Source organism: Leucoraja erinacea, chromosome 35, assembly GCF_028641065.1.
Source record: "Leucoraja erinacea ecotype New England chromosome 35, Leri_hhj_1, whole genome shotgun sequence".
NCBI lineage: Eukaryota > Metazoa > Chordata > Chondrichthyes > Rajiformes > Rajidae > Leucoraja > Leucoraja erinaceus.
The window spans coordinates 6,290,206-6,310,205 of NC_073411.1; the positions used below are offsets into that span (position 1 = coordinate 6,290,206).

The following is a 20,000-nucleotide window of genomic DNA, read 5'->3' on the forward strand; positions in this document are numbered from 1 at the left end:
GCTGGAGAAACTCAGCGGGTGAGGCAGCATCTAGGGAGCGAAGGAAATAGGCAACGTTTCGGGTCTCGACCCTTCTTCACACTGAGGGTCGAGACCCTTCTTTCGCTCCCTAGATGCCGCCTCACCCACTGAGTTTCTCCAGCCTTTTTGTCTACCTTCAATTTTCCAGCATCTGCAGTTCCTTCTTAAACACTGGCTGTGAAAAGGTCAGGTTACTCTTCCAGAAACACTTCCTTGCAACGCAATGCAGTGTCTAGGTTTGCACTATATGCACACATGAATTCCAGTTCTTGTATTTAAAACTGTAATTGCATAGCACAATTAATGTGGTTATTTATTAATTTTGAAATTATTTAGTAATAGGTCTGCAGAAAAATGCTGCACGTGGATTTTTATTTATTATATTTAAATAAATGTTAACTTCTAGCACCAAGTTGGACATTTCTTCTCAAGCATTGCAAAGATGCATTTAACATGATACGATTATAATCATGACAACATTACTGCTATGTTGTTAAGGGAGTTGGGTTAGGTAAGGGGGAGGTACAGCGAGACCTGGGTGTCCTTGTACACTGGTCACTGAAAGTTGGCTTACAGGTACAGCAGGCAGTGAAGAAAGCTAATGGAATGTTGGCCTCATAACAAGAGGATTTCAGTATAGGAGTAAAGAGGTTCTTCTGCAGTTGTATAGGGCTCTGGTGAGAGCACATCTGGAGTATTGAGTACAGTTTTGGTCTCCTAATTTGAGGAAGGACATCCTTGTGATTGAGGCAGTGCAGCGTAGGTTCACAAGATTGATCCCTGGGATGACGGGACTGTCATATGAGGAAAGATTGAAAAGACTAGGTTTGTATTCATTGGAGTTTAGAAGGATGAGGGGGAATCTTATAGAAACATATAAAATTATAAAAGGACTAGAAAAGTTAGATGCAGGAAAAATGTTCCCAATGTTGGGCGAGTCCAGAACCACGGACCACAGTCTTAGAATAAAGGGGAGGCCATTTAAGACTGAGGTGAGAAAAAACTCTTTCACCCAGAGAGTTGTGAATTTGTGGAATTCCCTGCCACAGAGGGCAGTGGAGGCCAAATCACTGGATTGATTTAAGAGCGAGTTAGATAGAGCTCTAGGGGCTTGTGGAATCAAGGGATATGGGGAGAAGGCAGGCACGGGTTATTGATTGAGGACGATCAGCCATGATCACAATGAATGGCGGTGCTGGCTCGATGGGCCAAATGGCCTCCTCCTGCCCCTATTTTCTATGTTTCTATGCGTGGGCGGGGGGGGGGGGGAACAGGTGGTCATTGTAGAGACCTGCAAGATTGGGTGGGGTACAAGATGATGAAAGGGCAGGCTTAAATATGTCAAAAGCATATCGACCACTTCTTCCCACCAATATTCAAGGTGGTCATGACACTACATATGATGGTGTACACATTGGATAAATATCGAACCTATATCATCATTTGCCCCCTGGAACCTGTATAGACTTACAGTCTGTTCCCCTAATCAAGATCTTCACCGCTTCTGATACCCTAGCTAAGAGCTTGGACATTCGAGAGCTCACTTGAACATCACAGCAATCCTCCTGTACTGTTTAGCATGCAACAAAAATTTGTCACTGTTCCTCGGTACATGTGACAATAAACTAAACTATACATGTGGTTGCATTGATGTATTCTCTATCTGAACGATGATGGTGAAACATATTCTGAGTCCATTAATAACGGTGAGGTGAAGTGTCTCCAAATACCCACAGAAAAGCACTCCACGGACTGAAAATACAGGTCAGATTTATTTACAATTAAAATACACAATGTAAAACACAACAGCACTGGAATCTGAGCATTCACACTTACAGTTGCCTTCTTTTGAGTCAATACATGTTACCAATTTCTCTGCACCATCATTAACTCCAACCCGCTGATATTCCCCAAATCTCTTAGTACAACACTAGAGTGAGTTGTGGTACCGGGAATGAACGGACAGTAAAATACTGACAAACCAGAAAATAAGCTGCAAGTAAATTTGACGAATGGCATGTTAACAAATCCAATTCCAACCACGAGTCGCATCAGAATTGTTTATTACAGCTGAAAATTGAAGTCATTTTTCTCCAAACATGAAATGAAATGAAAAGGAATGAATCCTCAAATATCAATCGATAATCCAATTTGAAAGCTTGTGTTGTCTTTTATAACGGAGCATAAATTTAGGTTGAAGTTGGGGGGAAGTTGTGATATTAGAAGCTGAAAATATTACTGGAAAGAGGCAAAACTAAAGTTCAATCTATGAATCAATGACTGAAAGTAGAAATTGTTGGCATTTTTTTTTTTAATAATCGGACAGTGAGGCCAAAGTGAACAAAGCTTAATACCAAAATTGAGAAACCTTGCGCTATAACCTCAAAGCCCAAATATATAAAGATCAATTTTATCATTGCAGATTAATGACATACCAGGCTACATTTTTGTGTACAAATTTTAGCGAGGCTATCTCTCTGTGAACCCATTATTCCTACAGTTCCCGGACATTTAGTTTTGAGACACAGCATGGAAACAGGCCATTCGGCCCATCAAGTCCACACCGACCAGCGATCCCCGCACATTAAGGCTACCCTACACACAATAGGGACAATTTCACATTGATACCAAGCCAATTAACCTACAAACCTGTACGTCTTTGGCATGTGGGAGGGAACCGAAGATCTAGGAGAAAGCCCATGCAGGTCACGGGAAGAACGTACAAACTCGGTATAGACAGCACTAGTTGTCAGGATCGAATCCGGGTCACTGACGCTGCAAGGCAGAACCTCTACCGCTGCACCACCGTTCTGCCTTTTTTTATAACTCATAGGGAAAGGCTACGTTCTGCACCATGGGATCCAATCTCACTAAATATTGTATGACCTTTCTTCATTTCTTTACTTTGGGTCGGTACTGAACTAAAGCTTTGCAGTTCATGGTTAGGATCCTATGAAGCAGCAGCTTCTGCAGGTTAAATAGCAACGTTGTTGAACCAAAATACACAAACGTAGGACTCATTGAACTTGAGGATATGCCACCATTTCTTTGTTACTTACAGTGGGAGATTCCATCTCAATGTAAAATAAATGCATCGTAAGGAAGCAACCGGGTAAGCAGATGATGCACTGGGTTATTGAGGGGGGTAAGGAGCTTCTCAACAGGTATGGAATTGATAACTGTAGACTTTACAACTTACATATGTCTGGAGAGCATTGACATCAGGGAGGATGGTAAATGTTAACACTGGGACCAGCTCAGCTAAATCCACGCACACTGAAACTGTTCTGAATTTTACCATTGATGTACGATCCAAATACGATAGCTCGTAGCTGATGAGCCACTTCTATTCACCAGCTGAGCAGCACATCATTAAATAATTCTTAAGTCTGAGGATTTTCCTTCTCGACACGAGAGTTATGGCTCCCATGGAGGGCTTCTTCTGCCGTCTACCTCGCCTTCAGCATGGTAAAGTATATCCGCCAGTGTGTGCTCAACCACAGCATACCAGCCCATGTCACTGATCTGCAAAGCAAGTAGAGACAAGTCAGGACAAGGCAAGCTCCTGAAAATGCTGCTCCCTTCAAGCAATGCGATACTTTAATGTGTAAAAATATTTGTGTATGTAATCATGAGGGGAATATATAGCATGAATAGTCTTTTACCCGGGCTCGGGGGATCTCGACCGAGGGAACGCATTTAAGGCGAGAGGGAAAAGATTTAATAAGAACCTGAAGAGCAACTTTTTCCACATTACTATTAAAACACAAAGCACTGTGCTCTATGGTTTAATAATAAATCAATCCCCAAAGAGAATGGTGGATGTGTGGAACAAGGTGCCAAAGGAAGTAGATGGGGCAGGTACTATAACAACATCTGAGGATTTTCCTTCTCGACACGTAGGGAATTGGTAGGAATTGAAGAATGTAGGTGAACAGAGGGATCTGGGAATAACTGTGCACAGTTCCCTGAAAGTGGAATCTCATGTAGATAGGGTGGTAAAGAAAGCTTTTGGTGTGCTGGCCTTTATAAATCAGAGCATTGAGTATAGAAGTTGGGATGTAATGTTAAAATTATACAAGGCATTAGTGAGGCCAATTCTGGAGTATGGTGTACCATTTTGGTCGCCTAATTATGGGAAGGATGTCAACAAAATAGAGAGAGTACAGAGGAGATTTACTAGAATGTTGCCTGGGTTTCAGCAACTAAGTTACAGAGAAAGGTTGAACAAGTTAGGGCTTTATTCTTTGGAGCGCAGAAGGTTAAGGGGGGACTTGATAGAGGTTTTTAAAATGATGAGAGGGATAGACAGAGTTGACGTGGAAAAGCTTTTCCCACCGAGAGTAGGGAAGATTCAAACAAGGGGACATGACATGAGAATTAAGGGACTGAAGTTTAGGGGTAACATGAGGGGAACTTCTTTACTCAGAGAGTGGTAGCTGTGTGGAATGAGCTTCCAGTGAAGGTGGTGGAGGCAGGTTCGTTTTTATCATTTAAAAATAAATTGGATAGTTATATGGAGGGGAAGGGAATGGAGGGTTATGGTCTGAGCGCAGGTATATGGGACTAGGGGAGATTATGTGTTCGGCACGGACTAGAAGGGTCGAGATGGCCTGTTTCCGTGCTGTAATTGTTATATGGTTATATGGTTATTTATATCTAAAAACATTTGGACAAGTACATGGATAGCATAAGTTTAGAGGGAACATGAACCAAATGTGGGCAGGTGGGACTAGTGGAGATGGGGCATCTTGATTGACATGGACAAGTTGGGTCGAAGCGCCTGTTAACATGCAGCATGACTATAATAGACTAAAAAAGGCAGAAAACAAACGATATTAGTTCTGTAAACATAAACTTGATTCAACAAAACTCATGGAGGTCAACCAGATGGCAAACTTGTATCTCCTGCGTCACTGGAAATAAAGTTTTCACAATGGAAAACAAGCATCTGCCAAAGCTGCCAACCCAAAATTTGTTTCAATCCATTAGCACAGCGCAAGGAGTGATTGCATTTCTCAAAGTTATCAGTAACTCAATAACAAAGGGAAAAGTCAAGGCATGCCTAAGGACAAAGCACAATTCCCATTTTAAATGGGCTAGCACTGGCATGATGGACCAAATGGCCATCCTCCATGCTGCAAGTTTATTTGTTTTTTATAAACGGCACAAGTCTGGTGAAGAATGGATTCCAGTTACTCAGCATTTTGCAGGACCTTTCAACCTCAATTTCTCATGTGTCATCATTACAAATGTTGGAAATAGCACCAACCTAATATCTCCAACCTTAAAAAAAAATGTTTTGCGCTTGAAATCCAAAACCCTCCCATCAAATTCATCAAAACACAGGCAAATCAGTAAGGGAAAGTCAGGAGCGCGGAGCTCAATGCAAAAACGCTGCCAATCACTAAAGTGCATATCTATTTCTAAAACATTTAATGAACAACATAATCAAGAATTTATTTGCACAACTTACTGGTTTGAATGGAATGTCTTTGGGAGGATACTTGAAATTCGGTCCAAAGTTGATTGATACCTAAAGAGATAATTGGAACGTAAATTACATGCCTCATTTTAAATGTTTGGGGATCAGTCAATTGCCTGTTGGATTAAATTTAGTTATCGGACTAGCGTGAACATTGATTCAAACATAAATATCATATGCAAAATTCCATTTCATTCGCCAAGATGCATGTTACTCTAACAATACTCTAATGATTAATCAAATTAAGGTCAAAGAATAAAAATTAACCTGCAGATAAAAGGATCCATCGGCAATTAAATCCATCATGTTTTTATTTTTTTAACACATAAATGGTCCCCACTACCACCACCAGCCTTATCTTAGTCCCACTACCTCTTACAATGTTAAAACTGCACATATGACAGGCACCAAAAGTAGCTGCCCACCAGTAACTCAGCTTTGGGGTGTACCCACTTTTACTGATATTAAGAAAGGGGCTCCTCTGCGATGCTGACAATCACTGGTATTCTTTCTTGGCTTTCAGTCCAGATGTACCAAAGGACCCATTAAAATCAATGGATACTCAGCCAAGACATTCCATGGTGTTAAGCAGTGAGACAGGGACTTCTTAGGTTTAATTTACCAATTGATGACTTGGAGTTTTTTTGGCCATCCCGACATAATTCAAATGTTTGTCCATTGATTCATTCACAGCTGAGAAGATTTTATTCTCAGCCCTACCTGCCCTGGAGAATAGTGAGGACCACCTTGTGCTGCCACAGTCCTTGCGGGCAGAAAGATACGTTATAGATTTGCATGGTGGGGCAGCTGTAGTGTTGCTGCCCTACAATATAAGAAACCTGGTTCAATCCTGACTGCGGGTGCTGTCTGTACGGAGTTTGTACATTTCTCTGTGACCGTGTGGATTTGCCCCCCCCCCCCCCGATGCTCTAGTTTCCCCCCACACTCCAAAGATGTACAGGTTTGCAGGATAATTTAGCTTCAGTAGAATTAGAAAATTGTCCCTAGTGTGTAGGATAGTGCTAGTTTATGGGGATCGCTGGTCGGCGCGGACTCAGTTAGCCGAATGATCTGTTTCCGCACTGTATCTCTAAACACTGAACTAAACTCGAACACTATGGATGATATATTAATAAGACAAATTACCACAAATCCCTCATTTAACCCTGTCAATATAGTACACTAACATACTTACTGTGCAGTTCTTGTACAAAGAAATTGCAGGATGATATACACCCGCATACACCTCTTCAAAGGCAGTCCCCTCATTCTCCCCATTCTTGTAAAATATCATCTGATCAAAACAAAATATGCATTGTGATTCATCCAAGACAAATATCACAAATCCAATCCAAAAGACTCTAAGTTTGAACTAAAATGACATGCAAAAGACAGTTCTTCCTATGTGCTGTTTTATCACCTTGATTACTCCCTCGTGCGGAGGGGAGATCCTATAGAAACTTACAAAATTCTTAAGGGGTTGGGCAGGCTAGATGCAGGAAGTTTGTTCCCAATGTTGGGGAAGTCCAGAACAAGGGGTTACAGTTTAAGGATAAGGGGGAAGTCTTTTAAGACCAAGATGCGAAAAACTTTTTTCACACAGAGATTGATGAATCTGTGGAATTCTCTGCCACAGAAGGTAGTTGAGGCCAGTACATTGACTATATTTAAGATGGAGTTAGATGTGGCCCTTGTGGCTACAGGGATCTGGGGGTATGGAGAGAAGGCAGGTACAGGATACCGAGTTGGATGGTCAGCCATGATCATATTGAATGGCGGTGCAGGATCGAAGGGCCGAATGGCCTACTCCTGCGCCTATTTTCTATGTTTCTATGTTTTTATGTATCTGGAACACTCCAGGCTCTTGAGGCATGTGGCAGAATCTCAAAACCATTGTGGAAGGAAAGGGGCAGAGAGAACCACAAACATAGGCAGTTGTGAGATGACAGCAAGTTAGGAGCAAGACGTGTGATACGTGGAAGATCTCACCTTACTACCTGCTGCTGGTTTGAGACTCTTCTCGGCTTTGTCCACAAAATCTTTCTCCTCAAAGTACAAGTAGCTCTTGAATTTAATCAGGGCCTGCATTGAATGGAAAATTGGAGTATTAGGTGCAGCACGTTCTATTAACTTCAAGATTTTATGTGCCAGAGGTTTCAAAACAAGCACTTTAAAGTGTTGCCATAAATCAAGCAGTATATTTGACCACAGCGATGTTACCTATACACTATATTTTAATCCGCCAGCTTCAATTAATGAAATAATATTCAACTACATTTCACTTGCAGGATGTCAGGATGCCCCACAAGGAAATAAAGTTGACTTCAACTGCTTTTTCCAGCCCCACTGCGTAACCCTCAATTTATCTATAGTGTAAAATCTTTCAGCCTTGAATATGTAGGGATTCAGTGTCCACAGCTCAGTAAAGAATTACAAAGACTCACCATCCACAGAGGTTGTTGAATCTTAAAAGTCATGAGAGTATAGGAGGCCACCATTCAGTCCACTGACCTTATGCTGGGTCTCAATAGAGGAATCCAGCCAGTCCCATTCTCCTGCTTAACTCTATAAATCTTCTCAGTTAACCTAGTTCAGTACAGTACGGGATCAAGCCCTTCGGCCCACAATGTCTGTGCCGAACATGATGCCAAGTTGAACTAATTTCCTCTGCCTGCATGCACTCCAGATCCCTCTATTCCCTGGTTGTTTAATGTAGGGAGGTGCAACATCCAATATAGAGCAGGCTCAAAACCCTTTAAATCTGTTAATGACCAGATGAACTTTCTTTAATTTTACTTCGGAGTCACGTGAGTGACTACGTGAAGAACCCACCCAGCGCGCAGGCGCGGCATTACGTCAGCAGTGCAACAGCGGCAGCAGCTGGAGCCAGGCTCTCCAGCTGCAGCATAAAGACGAGACCTCAGGTAAGTGCCTTTTTTGTTTCAGAGTCGCGCTAGAGAGAATAATGGCCTCTCGCAAGCGACCAGCCAGGAGGACTGCCTGCCCTACTCCACCCGAGGACGGGTCCATAGCGGGACGGCAGCCTCTCGCAGCGGAGGAGCTTTTTCAACGCTCCCGCTCACCCGACACCGAGCCGCCCCCAGTGCTGCAAATCTCAACGCCCCGCACAGGGAGGAAGGCGACCCAGAAAACCGACCGGCCGGTGTCCTCCGATGATTCGGAGGAACGGGAACACTCTCCCCCACCGAAAAGGGGAGACGTTCGGATGAGCTGCATGAGGCAGCTCCTCGAACGTATGATTAATGAGGAGATGCGGCATCTCCCAGGAGGACGGGCTTTGGCCTCCTCCTCTCCACACCCTTCTGTACCCTCTATATTCGAGGGCAGTAAGGGAGGCCAGGACTGGGCTGGCCTATCCCAAGGGCAGGCGGAGGATATCGTCAGCATGCCGGGCGTGCCGGAAGAAGAGCTACTGGGTGTAGTGGGCCGATATGCGGCACCACCAACAACTGGGATGGTGTTGCCACCCAGAATGGCGGCAACTATAAACAGGCTGTCCAACAACCCGCTGCAGGACAAGGCTGTCCAGCAGGCCCTTGACAACTACATCGCGCCCGAAAATTGCGAGGCGCTGAGGGTCAAGACGGTAAATGGGCAGATCTGGAACCAGCTGGGGCAGCACATAAGGGCTCAGGAGGTCAAAATGCAGCGAGTCCTGAAGCTACACTCAGCAGCCGTCACCGCCTTTGCTCGGTCAGTTGGGGAGGAAGACCTGACCATACCCCAGCAAGATGCCCTCGCACTGATGTGCGGCACCACGTACGAGCTAAACAACCTACGGCGGGACAACATCAGGCCTGCCCTCAACCCAACATATGCGGGCCTCTGTAAAGCTCCAGCGCCCGAACGACAGGCGCTGCTATTTGGTGCGGATCTGGCCAAAAGGCTCAAGGAGTTGGAAGAGGCGGCAAAACCAGTAGGCCGAAAGCCTGGTGACCGCCTCCCACTACCCCCAGTGCTCTTTTTTAGAGCGGGGCCCAGGGCGGAGCCGTGGGAAGATGCGCCGCCCCACCGCAGCACCAACACGGACAACCTTGGGCCAGACCCACCGGAAACGACCCCACAAGTGAACATGGAGGTAGGTGGGTCTGGTTCCTGTCAACATACACAGACAAAGGGTGTAGTATTAACAGGGGGACGTTTGAGGTTCTTCAAGCATGTTTGGTGCTCCCTTACTAACAATCAGTTTATACTCAACAGTATTAGTGGATACAAGATTGAATTCAAACCAGGCGTAGAACCGCCAGTTCAGCACATGCCCCAAAGGGTGTTCCTTCCCTCGGCAGTTGAGAAGGTAGAAGGACAAGCTGAACTTGATCGGCTCGTGGCTAAAGGCATCATAGAAATGACCACACACGAGCCGCAAGAATTTGTATCAAATATTTTTCTCAAAACTAAAAAAGATGGTGGATGTCGCATTATTATTGACCTGACATCACTTAATCAGTCTGTTGAGTATCAACATTTCAAAATGGAGACATTTGTCACTGCCAGACAACTGATCTCCAAGGGATACTACATGGCAAGCATAGATATCAAAGATGCTTACTATTTGGTACCCATTCATAAAGATTACTTTAAATATCTGAAATTTATCTGGAGGGGCCAGCTATGGCAGTACCGAGCTTTGCCCAATGGTTTAACGACAGCTCCCAGACTATTTACGAAAATTCTTAAAGTGGCCATGAAGAAATTGAGAGAATTAAAACATTTAGTAGTGGCCTATCTGGACGATGTTCTCATATTAGGAAGAACACGGGATCAAGCTGTCGCAGGAGTGTTAGCCACTAAACAACTCCTTGAAACTTTGGGTTTTATCCTCCACCCAGATAAATCAATATTGGAGCCTACTACTAACATGGATTACTTAGGCTTCACTATTGACACGATTCACATGACTGTCACTCTGCCCAGAAACAAAACAGTTTCACTCATTGAAGCTTGTAGCCATTTAATTGCCACACCGCAACCTAGAATACGGCATGTAGCCAGAGTTATTGGCTCTATAGTAGCAGCATTTCCGGCTGCCCAACATGGGCCCTTGCATTATCAAAATCTCCAAAGAGCAAGGACTCATGCATTACGCCTTCATAGGGGGCATTATGATCGCAAAATGGATTTACCCGCTGAAGCCAAATTAGAACTTCAGTGGTGGGTTGACAATATTTGGCACAGTCACAGTCCTATCACCGTAACCAATCCTAACATAACCATTGCAACGGATGCCAGTGCTTTAGGCTGGGGAGCTACTAACTCCAAAGACAGCACAGGTGGCAGATGGACTAATTCAGAGGCATCGCTACTACACTCACTGGGCATTAACTTTTTGGAAATGCTCGCCGCCTTTTATGGGCTAAAAGCATATGCATCTGGTATGCGACACTTGCATGTTAGAATTATGATCGACAACACTACGGCAGTATTTTATATCCAGCACATGGGTGGCATTAAATCAGTATCATGCGACAAATTAACTGCTATAATCTGGCAATGGTGTGTCGAGAGACATATTTGGCTATCAGCTGCCTATTTACCAGGCAAGCTAAATTTAGTGGCGGACACCAGGTCACGAAAATTCAACGACAACATCGAATGGATGTTGGACCCAAAATCATTTGCTAAAATTATCAAGCAATATGGTACGCCAGATATAGATTTGTTTGCGTCTAGGTTAAATCACCAACTACCCATGTATGTGGCTTGGGAACCAGACCCAGAGGCAGCAGCGGTAGATGCCTTCACGCTGGACTGGGGAAATTTCTTTTTCTATGCTTTCCCTCCCTTCTGCCTCATCAGTCGGGTACTCCAGAAAATTCAGGCAGACTCAGCCTCTGGCATTCTGGTCGTGCCCGACTGGCCTACCCAACCATGGTTCCCAATGTTCCACGACATGGTGGTAGAGACACCAATGGTCCTTCAACACCACCCCCAATTATTGACTCACCCGGTAACTGGCATTAGCCATCCATGCCACCAAAAATTGAAACTCCTGGTTTCCAGATTTTGAACAGGCCTTACCGGGGATTGGGGTTATCAGACAGAACAATCACCACCATGTCGGCATCCCTGCGAGTTTCCACCAAGAAACAGTACCTGACCTTCATCAGGAAATGGGAACAGTACTGTCTGGACGCAGGGACATCCTACACGACGACTTCGATCTCGGATGTGCTGGAGTTCCTGGCCCACCTGCACCATGATCTCAAGATGAGCTACAGTGCCATCAACACGGCTCGGAGCGCACTGTCCGCATATCTAATGCCGATAGAACAGCATAGTGTGGGATCCCACCCTCTAGTCATCAGACTCCTTAAGGGGATCTTTAATACCAAACCCCCTACACCTAGATACACTCACATGTGGGATGTGAGTGTAGTTCTCACACACCTTCGAGGTTGGCCTCCGGTGGGATCCCTGAGCCTGGAACAGGCCACTTACAAAACCCTCATGCTCATGGCGCTTGTCTCAGCTCAAAGGGTCCAGTCGCTCCATCAGCTTAATCTAAACTACATGGTGACCACCCCAGATACCATTACTTTCACTATGCCGGGGTTGGTAAAACAAAGTAGACCAGGTACATCAAACTCCCCGATGATCTTCCGGGCTTACCCTCCAGAACCTAGGCTGTGTGTGGTGACCCACCTTCAACATTATCTAGACACTACCCAAACGCTAAGAGGGAGAGAGAAAGCCTTATGGGTTAGCCACAGGAAGCCTTTTGGACGGGTAACCAGCCAAACATTATCCAGATGGTTGAAACAGGTCCTCAGCATGGCAGGGATTAACACTAATGTTTTTTAAATCCCATTCAACCAGGGCAGCGTCCACCTCAGCGGCGGATAGGATGCAGGTTCCCCTCGACCACATCCTCAGGGCAGCGGGATGGTCAAGGGAATCGACATTCCAACGATTTTACAACAAACCGCTGATGGAACAGGACGTCTTTGCGGATACTGTTTTACAAACCGCAAAGTTATGATTTAAAGCCCATGGGAGCTATTTTGTTTTTGTTATAGTTAATAAATATTTCTTTTATAACTAAACAAACTTGTTGGTCTCTAGCTACCACTTCCTCCCTCGATGATCTTTCGGCAGTGAGTGATATAACTGTTACACGGTTTGAAATCACAGACCTTTGAAGTCTTCACGTAGTCACTCACGTGACTCCGAAGTAAAATAGTAAGATTAAACGAGTACTTACCAGTACGAAGTTTGATCTGTATTTTATGAGGAGTTACGATGAGGGATTACGTGCCCTCCGCTCCCACCCTCATTATATAGATCAAATTCGGACTAATGTCTCGTTGGTCTTCACTATCTTTACTTCAACTAGTGTCTATCTGTGATTCCACACCGCTGCTTGGAAGTATGCCGCGCCTGCGCGCTGGGTGGGTTCTTCACGTAATCCCTCATCGTAACTCCTCATAAAATACAGATCAAACTTCGTGCTGGTAAGTACTCGTTTAATCTTACTATTAAAAAGCAATGTGGGTTAAGGGACCAGTACTGGCCAGGGTGCCTGCAACGCTCCAATGCTTTTTCTTCAAAGTAGTGCCACAGGGTTTGTTTCAGCTCCTTTGAGTGAGCAGATGGGACCTTAGATTAAAAAAAAACATTTCATCAGCAAGCCTGCACTTCTGACGATGCAGCATTCCCTCAAACCAATAACCACCAATTGCTTGCAAGATGATTTCGAACAGCCCATTGCTGCTGTCTTCTGGCAGATTCAAATCGACATGGTCATGTGGAGTCTCCGCTTCCTACACTTCTTACCCTAATATTGACTACAATGCCTCATTTAAATTTGTGTGAATTTGTGGAACGGTCTGGAACAGGAGATAAAACTTAGCACAGGTATAATTCAGTTTAAAAGATGTACAAAAACACTTGTTTAAAAGGATATTGGGATGAGGATAGGTGATTGTGATATTTGTTATACTGATTGTATTGGGAAGGGTGATTATAGAGTGATGGGTTGTATATATCACTAAGATGCTATAGTATATGTGTGTTTATACTTTTCTTTTTTGTATGGCTTTGTAAATATTTGATTAGTGTTCAAATGTAAATAATTTGGTGTACATATAGTGGCTGGTGTACATATGGTGTACATATAGCTGCTAAATTTGTATAAGATAATTACAAGCAGTTGAATAAGGGGTGGGAATTAATAAGCTTTGGCTTCTTCCTGCTCCTTTATTGATATTGTTTATGACACTTTATAAATATTTTTGTTTTGTTTTGTTTTTTGTATGTTGTTTCACATTTGCATTTTATTCTGTTCGAAATAAATAAAAAATAATTGAGGATATCAACCGGTGTAAAAAGCAATTACAGGGGGGGTTGGAGAGGGGGGGGGTGGAGAGGGGGGGGGGGGGGGGTGGGGGGGGGGGGGGGGGGGGGGGGGGGGGGTGGAGAGGGGGGGGGGGGTGGAGAGGGGGGTGGGGGGGGGGGGTGGGGGGGGGGGGGGGGGGGGGGGGGGGGGGGGGGGGGTGGAGGGGGGGGGGGGGGGGGGGGGGGGGGGGGGGGGGGGGGGGGGGGGGGGGGGGGGGGGGGGGGGGGGGGGGGGGGGGGGGGGGAGAGGGGGGGGGTGGAGGGGGGGGGGGGGGGGGGGGGGGGGAGGGCGGCGGCAGAAGAGACATTGGTTGATACTTCAATACATTCATTAAAAACTGTGCAATTTACCTTGTCTTTGTAAGTGTCCGGCAGTGCCCGGGCAGCCTCCGTGTCCTCGGGCAGGTAAAGGTAAAACCCAAGAACATCTCCTTGGCCGTAGCCTTCAGAAAAGTGTCTGCCTATTGACTGGTGGAACTTGGTCCCCTTCTTACTGCGCCAAGAGTAACTGAACTTATCGTAGCCCAAAGGAGCCTGGAGATTGCCTGGAAATATCAAAGTTTGAACAAGTTATAGTCTCTGAACCTCTATGTTTCTAAGCCCACATTCATAGAAACATAGAAAATAGGTGCAGGAACAGGCCATTCGGCCCTTCGAGCCAGCACCGCCATTCATTGTGATCATGGCTGATCGTCCCCTATCAATAACCCGTGCCTGCCTTCTCCCCATATCCCTTGACTCCACAAGCCCCTAGAACTCTATCTAACTCTCTCTTAAATCCATCCAGTGACTTGGCCTCCACTACCCTCTGTGGCAGGGAATTCCATAAATTCACAACTCTCTGGGTGAAAATGTTTTATTCCCACCTCAGTCTTAAATGACCTCCCCTTTATTCAAGCATACCACATCTCAGTTGCATTACTCCTGATCATTGCCAATGTGTACTTGCTCTGTTTTACTCGGCAGGTCAGGCAGCACCTCTGAAGAAAAAGGTCAGGTGATGTTTTGGGTCGGAATCCTTCTTGTGACCGGAAACGTCACCCATCCTTTTTCTACAGAGATGCTGCCTGACCTGCTGAGTTACTCCAGCACATTGTGTCTACGGTATAAGCCAACATCTGCGGCTCCTTCCGCCACATTCTGGCGGTTCTATTTTACTGATAGTCACTGTTGCTTCAGCCCCTTTACCACTTAAATTTGTTCAGAGTCTGTGCTGAACGCCCAACTGAAATAGGATCAACACCCCTCCCTCCCCTTGATTAACATTTCCCTTGTTTCACCCTCCTCTCCCCTGGGTTTTCACAGCCCTGTACCTAAAGGCTGCGACCAGCCAAGTCTAGCTGCCGTCTCTGCAGGCATCTCATCCACTGTGATCTCGAAGTACCAGCTGCCTTTCCGGATTCCGTGCGATGCTCGCACCATGGAGTAACCTTTCTCTCCTGTCACGGTCAACCTGTCGTCCGAGATCTTCAACTGAGGGGCTGGAAAAGATTTAGGTGTCAAATCACAAACCCATTTTCCACACCACTTCCAATAAATGTTTACCAAGGCACTCAAACTCAATGATACGGCCAATATGTGGCACTTATGTTTCCAATCGTACTGTTAGGGACCAGCTGAGCAAAAGGTGGTTCTGGAAATTAGACCATGAGGAGTCCATATTTTGATACAGTGCTGGGCCTTCTGATGTCATAAGGAATAGGAGTAGAATTAGGCCATTCGGCCCATCAAGTCTACTCCGCCATTCAATCATGGCTGATCTATCTCTCCCTCCCAACCCCATTCTCCTGCTTTCTCCCAATAACATCTGACACCTGTACTAATCAAGAATCTATCTATCTTGGCCTTAAAAACATTCACTGACTTGGCCTCCACAGCCTTCTGTGGCAAAGAATTCCACAGATTCATCACTAAAGAAATTTCTCATCTCCATCCTAAAAGAACGTTCTTTAATTCTGAGGCTATGACCTCTAGTTCTAGACTCTCCCACTAGTGGAAACATCCTCTTCACATCCACTCTATCCAAGGAAATAACTAAGTGCGATCCCTTTCCCAGTCTGGAAAACCAAGGCAAGTTCATCGCAAATCGAGACTAATCTTGGCATGAGAAGGGTTGGATACCTCCATAGGAAGCACTAATCCATCAGAGCTGGGCAGTGAGAGCACACAACTGTCAAAGAAGAATTCAGAACTGCTTGGAGGCAGTAAAATGAACCGTTAACTGCACCTTGTATCATGACCACCCTAACCCCTATTTTAACGACCCCATCTACACTTGGATGGCTTACAACCCAACAGTATGAACACGGATATTCTCCAATTTTGGGTGACCTCAAATACCATCCACCCCCATCCCTTTCCCCCCCCAACTGTGCCCCAGCTGGATGCACATATTCCTCCCCTCCCCCTCCATTCCTTCCTCTGGCTTCATAATTTGCAACTCTTCAATCCTTTTGTCTCACAACTTCTGTTTGTTCATCCTGCCCCTCCACTCTTCCAGCTTTCCTTCCTCCTCCCCCCTCACAATCAGTCTGAAGTGGAGTGCCAACCAAAAACTTCACCTATCCATGTCCTCCAGGAATGCTGCCTGACCCACTGAAGTAACTGAGTTACTCCAGCATTTTGTGTCTTTTTGTTCTACAAACACAAGGTTGAGAGCAGACGGCTATACTTGAGCTTATGTTCAGCTATTGGAGACGATGCAAATGACAAACTTACTGCAACCCAAGTAGATTCCCCACTCTACGAACTTTAATTTGGGGGTCTCTACTGATTCACAAACACCTCACTCGAGAAAAAGCCACCAAACCCATCACATGTGATTCCTGCCACCCACTCTCCCACCCAGTGTTCGAGATAAAAGCAAGCACATGTTGAGAACCCCAATGTACAAACCTCGATCGTGGAGTGCCAAGAGGACCTTCTCATAGAGGCAAGCCCTGTAGAGATCCCCAGGAATGGGTTTACCAGCCCAGCAGTCCAGTTCAAGTTTCTCTGGGTCTGGAGCATGGGGGTCAGGCTCAGCCAAGATATAGCGATATCCATCCTTATTGAACGGATGTTCCAAGGGATAGCCGTGTGGGGGCAGTCGTTGGGCAGCAAACAGCGGGTCACTAAGGACAATTAAATAAAGAATTCAGTTCATTGAAAGCCATTCCTCTGGTCCAAATGTCGCTGGCACCAACATGCCAGAGTATGTAATCCCCAACTAACCCCTGGGAATTAGATTTGCATAGAAATAATCGGTTCACAATCATAAGCTGTTGGTGTCAATCTGTGCCTTTCTCAATACCACCGATCAACTGCTTTAGGATCTTCATAATGGTTTATGCAGTTTGATTTGGAAGAGCTGCCAGTAACCAACTTCACTATTGCTAAGGATTAGGGTAAAAGGACACAAGAAAATAGCCTCTTTCTAAGTCTGTCCTGCCATTCAATGCGATCATGGCTGATCTATCCCGGGACTCATCTGTACCAGTCATGAAACAACACTATCCTGTCAAACCCCCTAAGGATCTTACAGATTTCAATAAAGTCACACTATACCCTAAACTTTAAATAATTCAGCCTGAAATTGTTTAGCCTCTCTTGGAATGACAACCCTTTCAAACCCAACAATTAGTCAAGTCAAGTCAAGTCCCATTCATTTATAAAGCACATTTAAAAAACAACTCTCGTTGGCCAAAGTGCTTTACATTTGTTATAAGAATAGTATAAACATGGTGAATCTCTCTTGGGATGCCTCCAACACTATATGTTTTAGGACCATCCCCGTACACTGCATTCCAGCCGTAGCCTCAACAACACCCGATACAACGGCAACAAAATATCCCCATTTTTAAACTCTAACCTCCTTATAGTAAAAGCCAAAATGTCATTTGCCTTCTTAACTACTTGTTGCACCTTCCTGCAGACATCTTGTGATTCATACACTTAACACCTGGATCCATCTGCTGCAGCCCCTCTCCATTTAGATAATGTCTTTCCATTCCTCTTTCGCAAAATGCCTGACATCGCACTTGCCCACAATAAATTTCATTATTGCTCACTATCTATATATCCTGTTGCAGGCTCACAATATTGTAACATGTCCTTTCATCTAATTGTGTGTCATCCACTCATTACATCCTGCCAAACTGAAAAGAACCGTATTACAGTTCTGTTTACTATGTGGTAGCCAGTTTTCAATCCATGGTAACACAATTCCTCCAAGTTATGCACCAGCCCCTTATGCAACACCTGGTCAAATAGCTTTTGTAAATCCGAGTACACCACATCTACAAGTTTGCCTCTTATCGACTCTCCATCACATACACAAAGAACTCTGGCCAATTTGTCAAACTTGATTTACCCGTCTTAAAAAGGCAGGACTTGGTTCGATTATATTAAGCTTTCTTAAATAGTTGGATTAATAATCTTTGATTATCGACTCGAGCATATAGTCAATTCAGCCCCTCGAGTTTGCCCAATGAAATAGTGCCTCAGCTCCACAAATGTGTTCTTCCTCAAACTTATTAATATATTTACCAAATTATCCTTGGAGTTAAAACTAACAATTACCCATCACTAGTTGTCAATTGCAAGTCTACTCCAGATATCTACCATGCTAAACATGGAATTCTGTTTATTCCCCCCAGGAAATTGCAGATAGCAAACCTAGAATACACTGCAAGAAAAGATACCACTCGCGCAGTTTCTGCTCTTCCTGCCTAAGCTGCTGCTATCCTTGTTCATCGTGTAGTGGCCATTTGGCTTTATTTTGTGTAATTAATTATGGCATTTGCCTTTAAATTTGAGTCTGCCCGTAATTATATGGGTGGGATTTATTACGTAGCCGGGGGCGTGTTTGCTGCTGGGTTCTCCTGCGCAGAAGCTTACTTTGTTAGTTTAGTTTTTGAGCTCAACATGGCAAGAAGGAATATCCTTCGACCATGTGGAGCTATGCCGAGACACGAGGAGTTTTCTAACGTTTAAAAGCGATATGCTGGAGTTTGACGAAGATTTGACAGCTCGCGGGGGTTACGGCAGCACCGGCGTACCCACACCAGCGAGCAGCTGCTCCCACTGCGGCAAGCGTTTCAAGGGAGCATGGAGGCTGCTGGAGCACCAGCGGATACACAGCAGAGAGAGTCCCATTGTGTGCACTGAGTGTGGCAAGCGTTCCACCCGAATGTCCAGCCTGTGGCAGGACCGGCGTACCCACAGCGGTGAGCGTCCCTCCCCCTACCGGCGTGTTTACACCGACCAGCGCCCCTTTACCTGTCCGCTCTGTGGCAAGGCCTTTGCCCGTTCCTCCAGCCATGTGGATAGGCGCTGTTTAGGTAAACACAGAATGCTGGAAGGAATGGGTAAGGTTTTGGGTCGTTTCTTCAGTGACCCATTCCTTCTCTCCAGAGATGCTGCCTGTCCTGCCTGCTATATTTAAGAGGGAGTTAGATGTGGCCCTTGTGGCTAAGGGGATCAGGGGGTATGGAGAGAAGGCAGGTACGGGATACTGAGTTGGATGATCAGCCATGATCATATTGAATGGCGGTGCAGGCTCGAAGGGCCGAATGGCCTACTCCTGCACCTAATTTCTATGTTTCTATGTTTCTATTAAAGTGTGTGAGTCATAGAAGAAGGTTGGATGAATATCTTACTGTGTTTCTTCAACAATAAAGAAACTATTAATCAAAAGACTATGTTATGAAGATTTATCTTTTGAGAAGCTCTGGAGAGCTCACATGCGTAATACGACATTCTCCGAACCTCATGTTGTCCCTTATGTGGCTAGAGGGAGCAATCTCTTGAACGAGATAATAATCTGCCTCTACATATCGACCCACCAACAGGTGGGCTCTCACCTGCGGGTCCGTTTGGCAGCTCCTCCTGAAGTCCCATCCTGTTTACGTTTTGCTCCTCGTCCTTTGCCACTCCCTCCAACAGCACCACCTTGAAAAGAAAACACTGAAGACTGTGATCTGGGAGTAACAAGACTACTCCCAAAAACCCAGAGCTAAGCAGCCATTTGGAGAAGCAGGTAACAGTTCTGAGTAGTATTTATTAAAAAAAAAAAAAAAACAGACCAGCCCACAAGCATTCATTTACTTCACATGCCCAAGGTAGGGGAAGACTCCCAAAAGAAGATTTTGTTTTTTTT

General features: G+C 45.1%; 1 protein-coding gene across 3 annotated transcripts in view; it reads right to left on the bottom strand.

Moving 5' to 3' along the window:
- Positions 1–1,774: 1,774 nt before the first annotated feature.
- ash2l (ash2 like, histone lysine methyltransferase complex subunit) overlaps positions 1,775–20,000 on the bottom strand; it is a 37,316-nt gene continuing 19,090 nt past the window's right edge. For all 3 annotated transcript variants that reach the window (XM_055662175.1, XM_055662174.1, XM_055662173.1), the window contains 8 exons: positions 19,705–19,792; positions 16,757–16,974; positions 15,175–15,342; positions 14,213–14,406; positions 7,496–7,588; positions 6,702–6,800; positions 5,498–5,557; positions 1,775–3,546 (listed from right to left, as the gene is read on the bottom strand). In XM_055662175.1, coding sequence (XP_055518150.1) covers positions 3,439–3,546; positions 5,498–5,557; positions 6,702–6,800; positions 7,496–7,588; positions 14,213–14,406; positions 15,175–15,342; positions 16,757–16,974; positions 19,705–19,792 — 1,028 coding nt within the window. In that variant the 3' untranslated portion in view covers positions 1,775–3,438. The remainder of the gene's footprint in view (positions 3,547–5,497; positions 5,558–6,701; positions 6,801–7,495; positions 7,589–14,212; positions 14,407–15,174; positions 15,343–16,756; positions 16,975–19,704; positions 19,793–20,000) is intronic.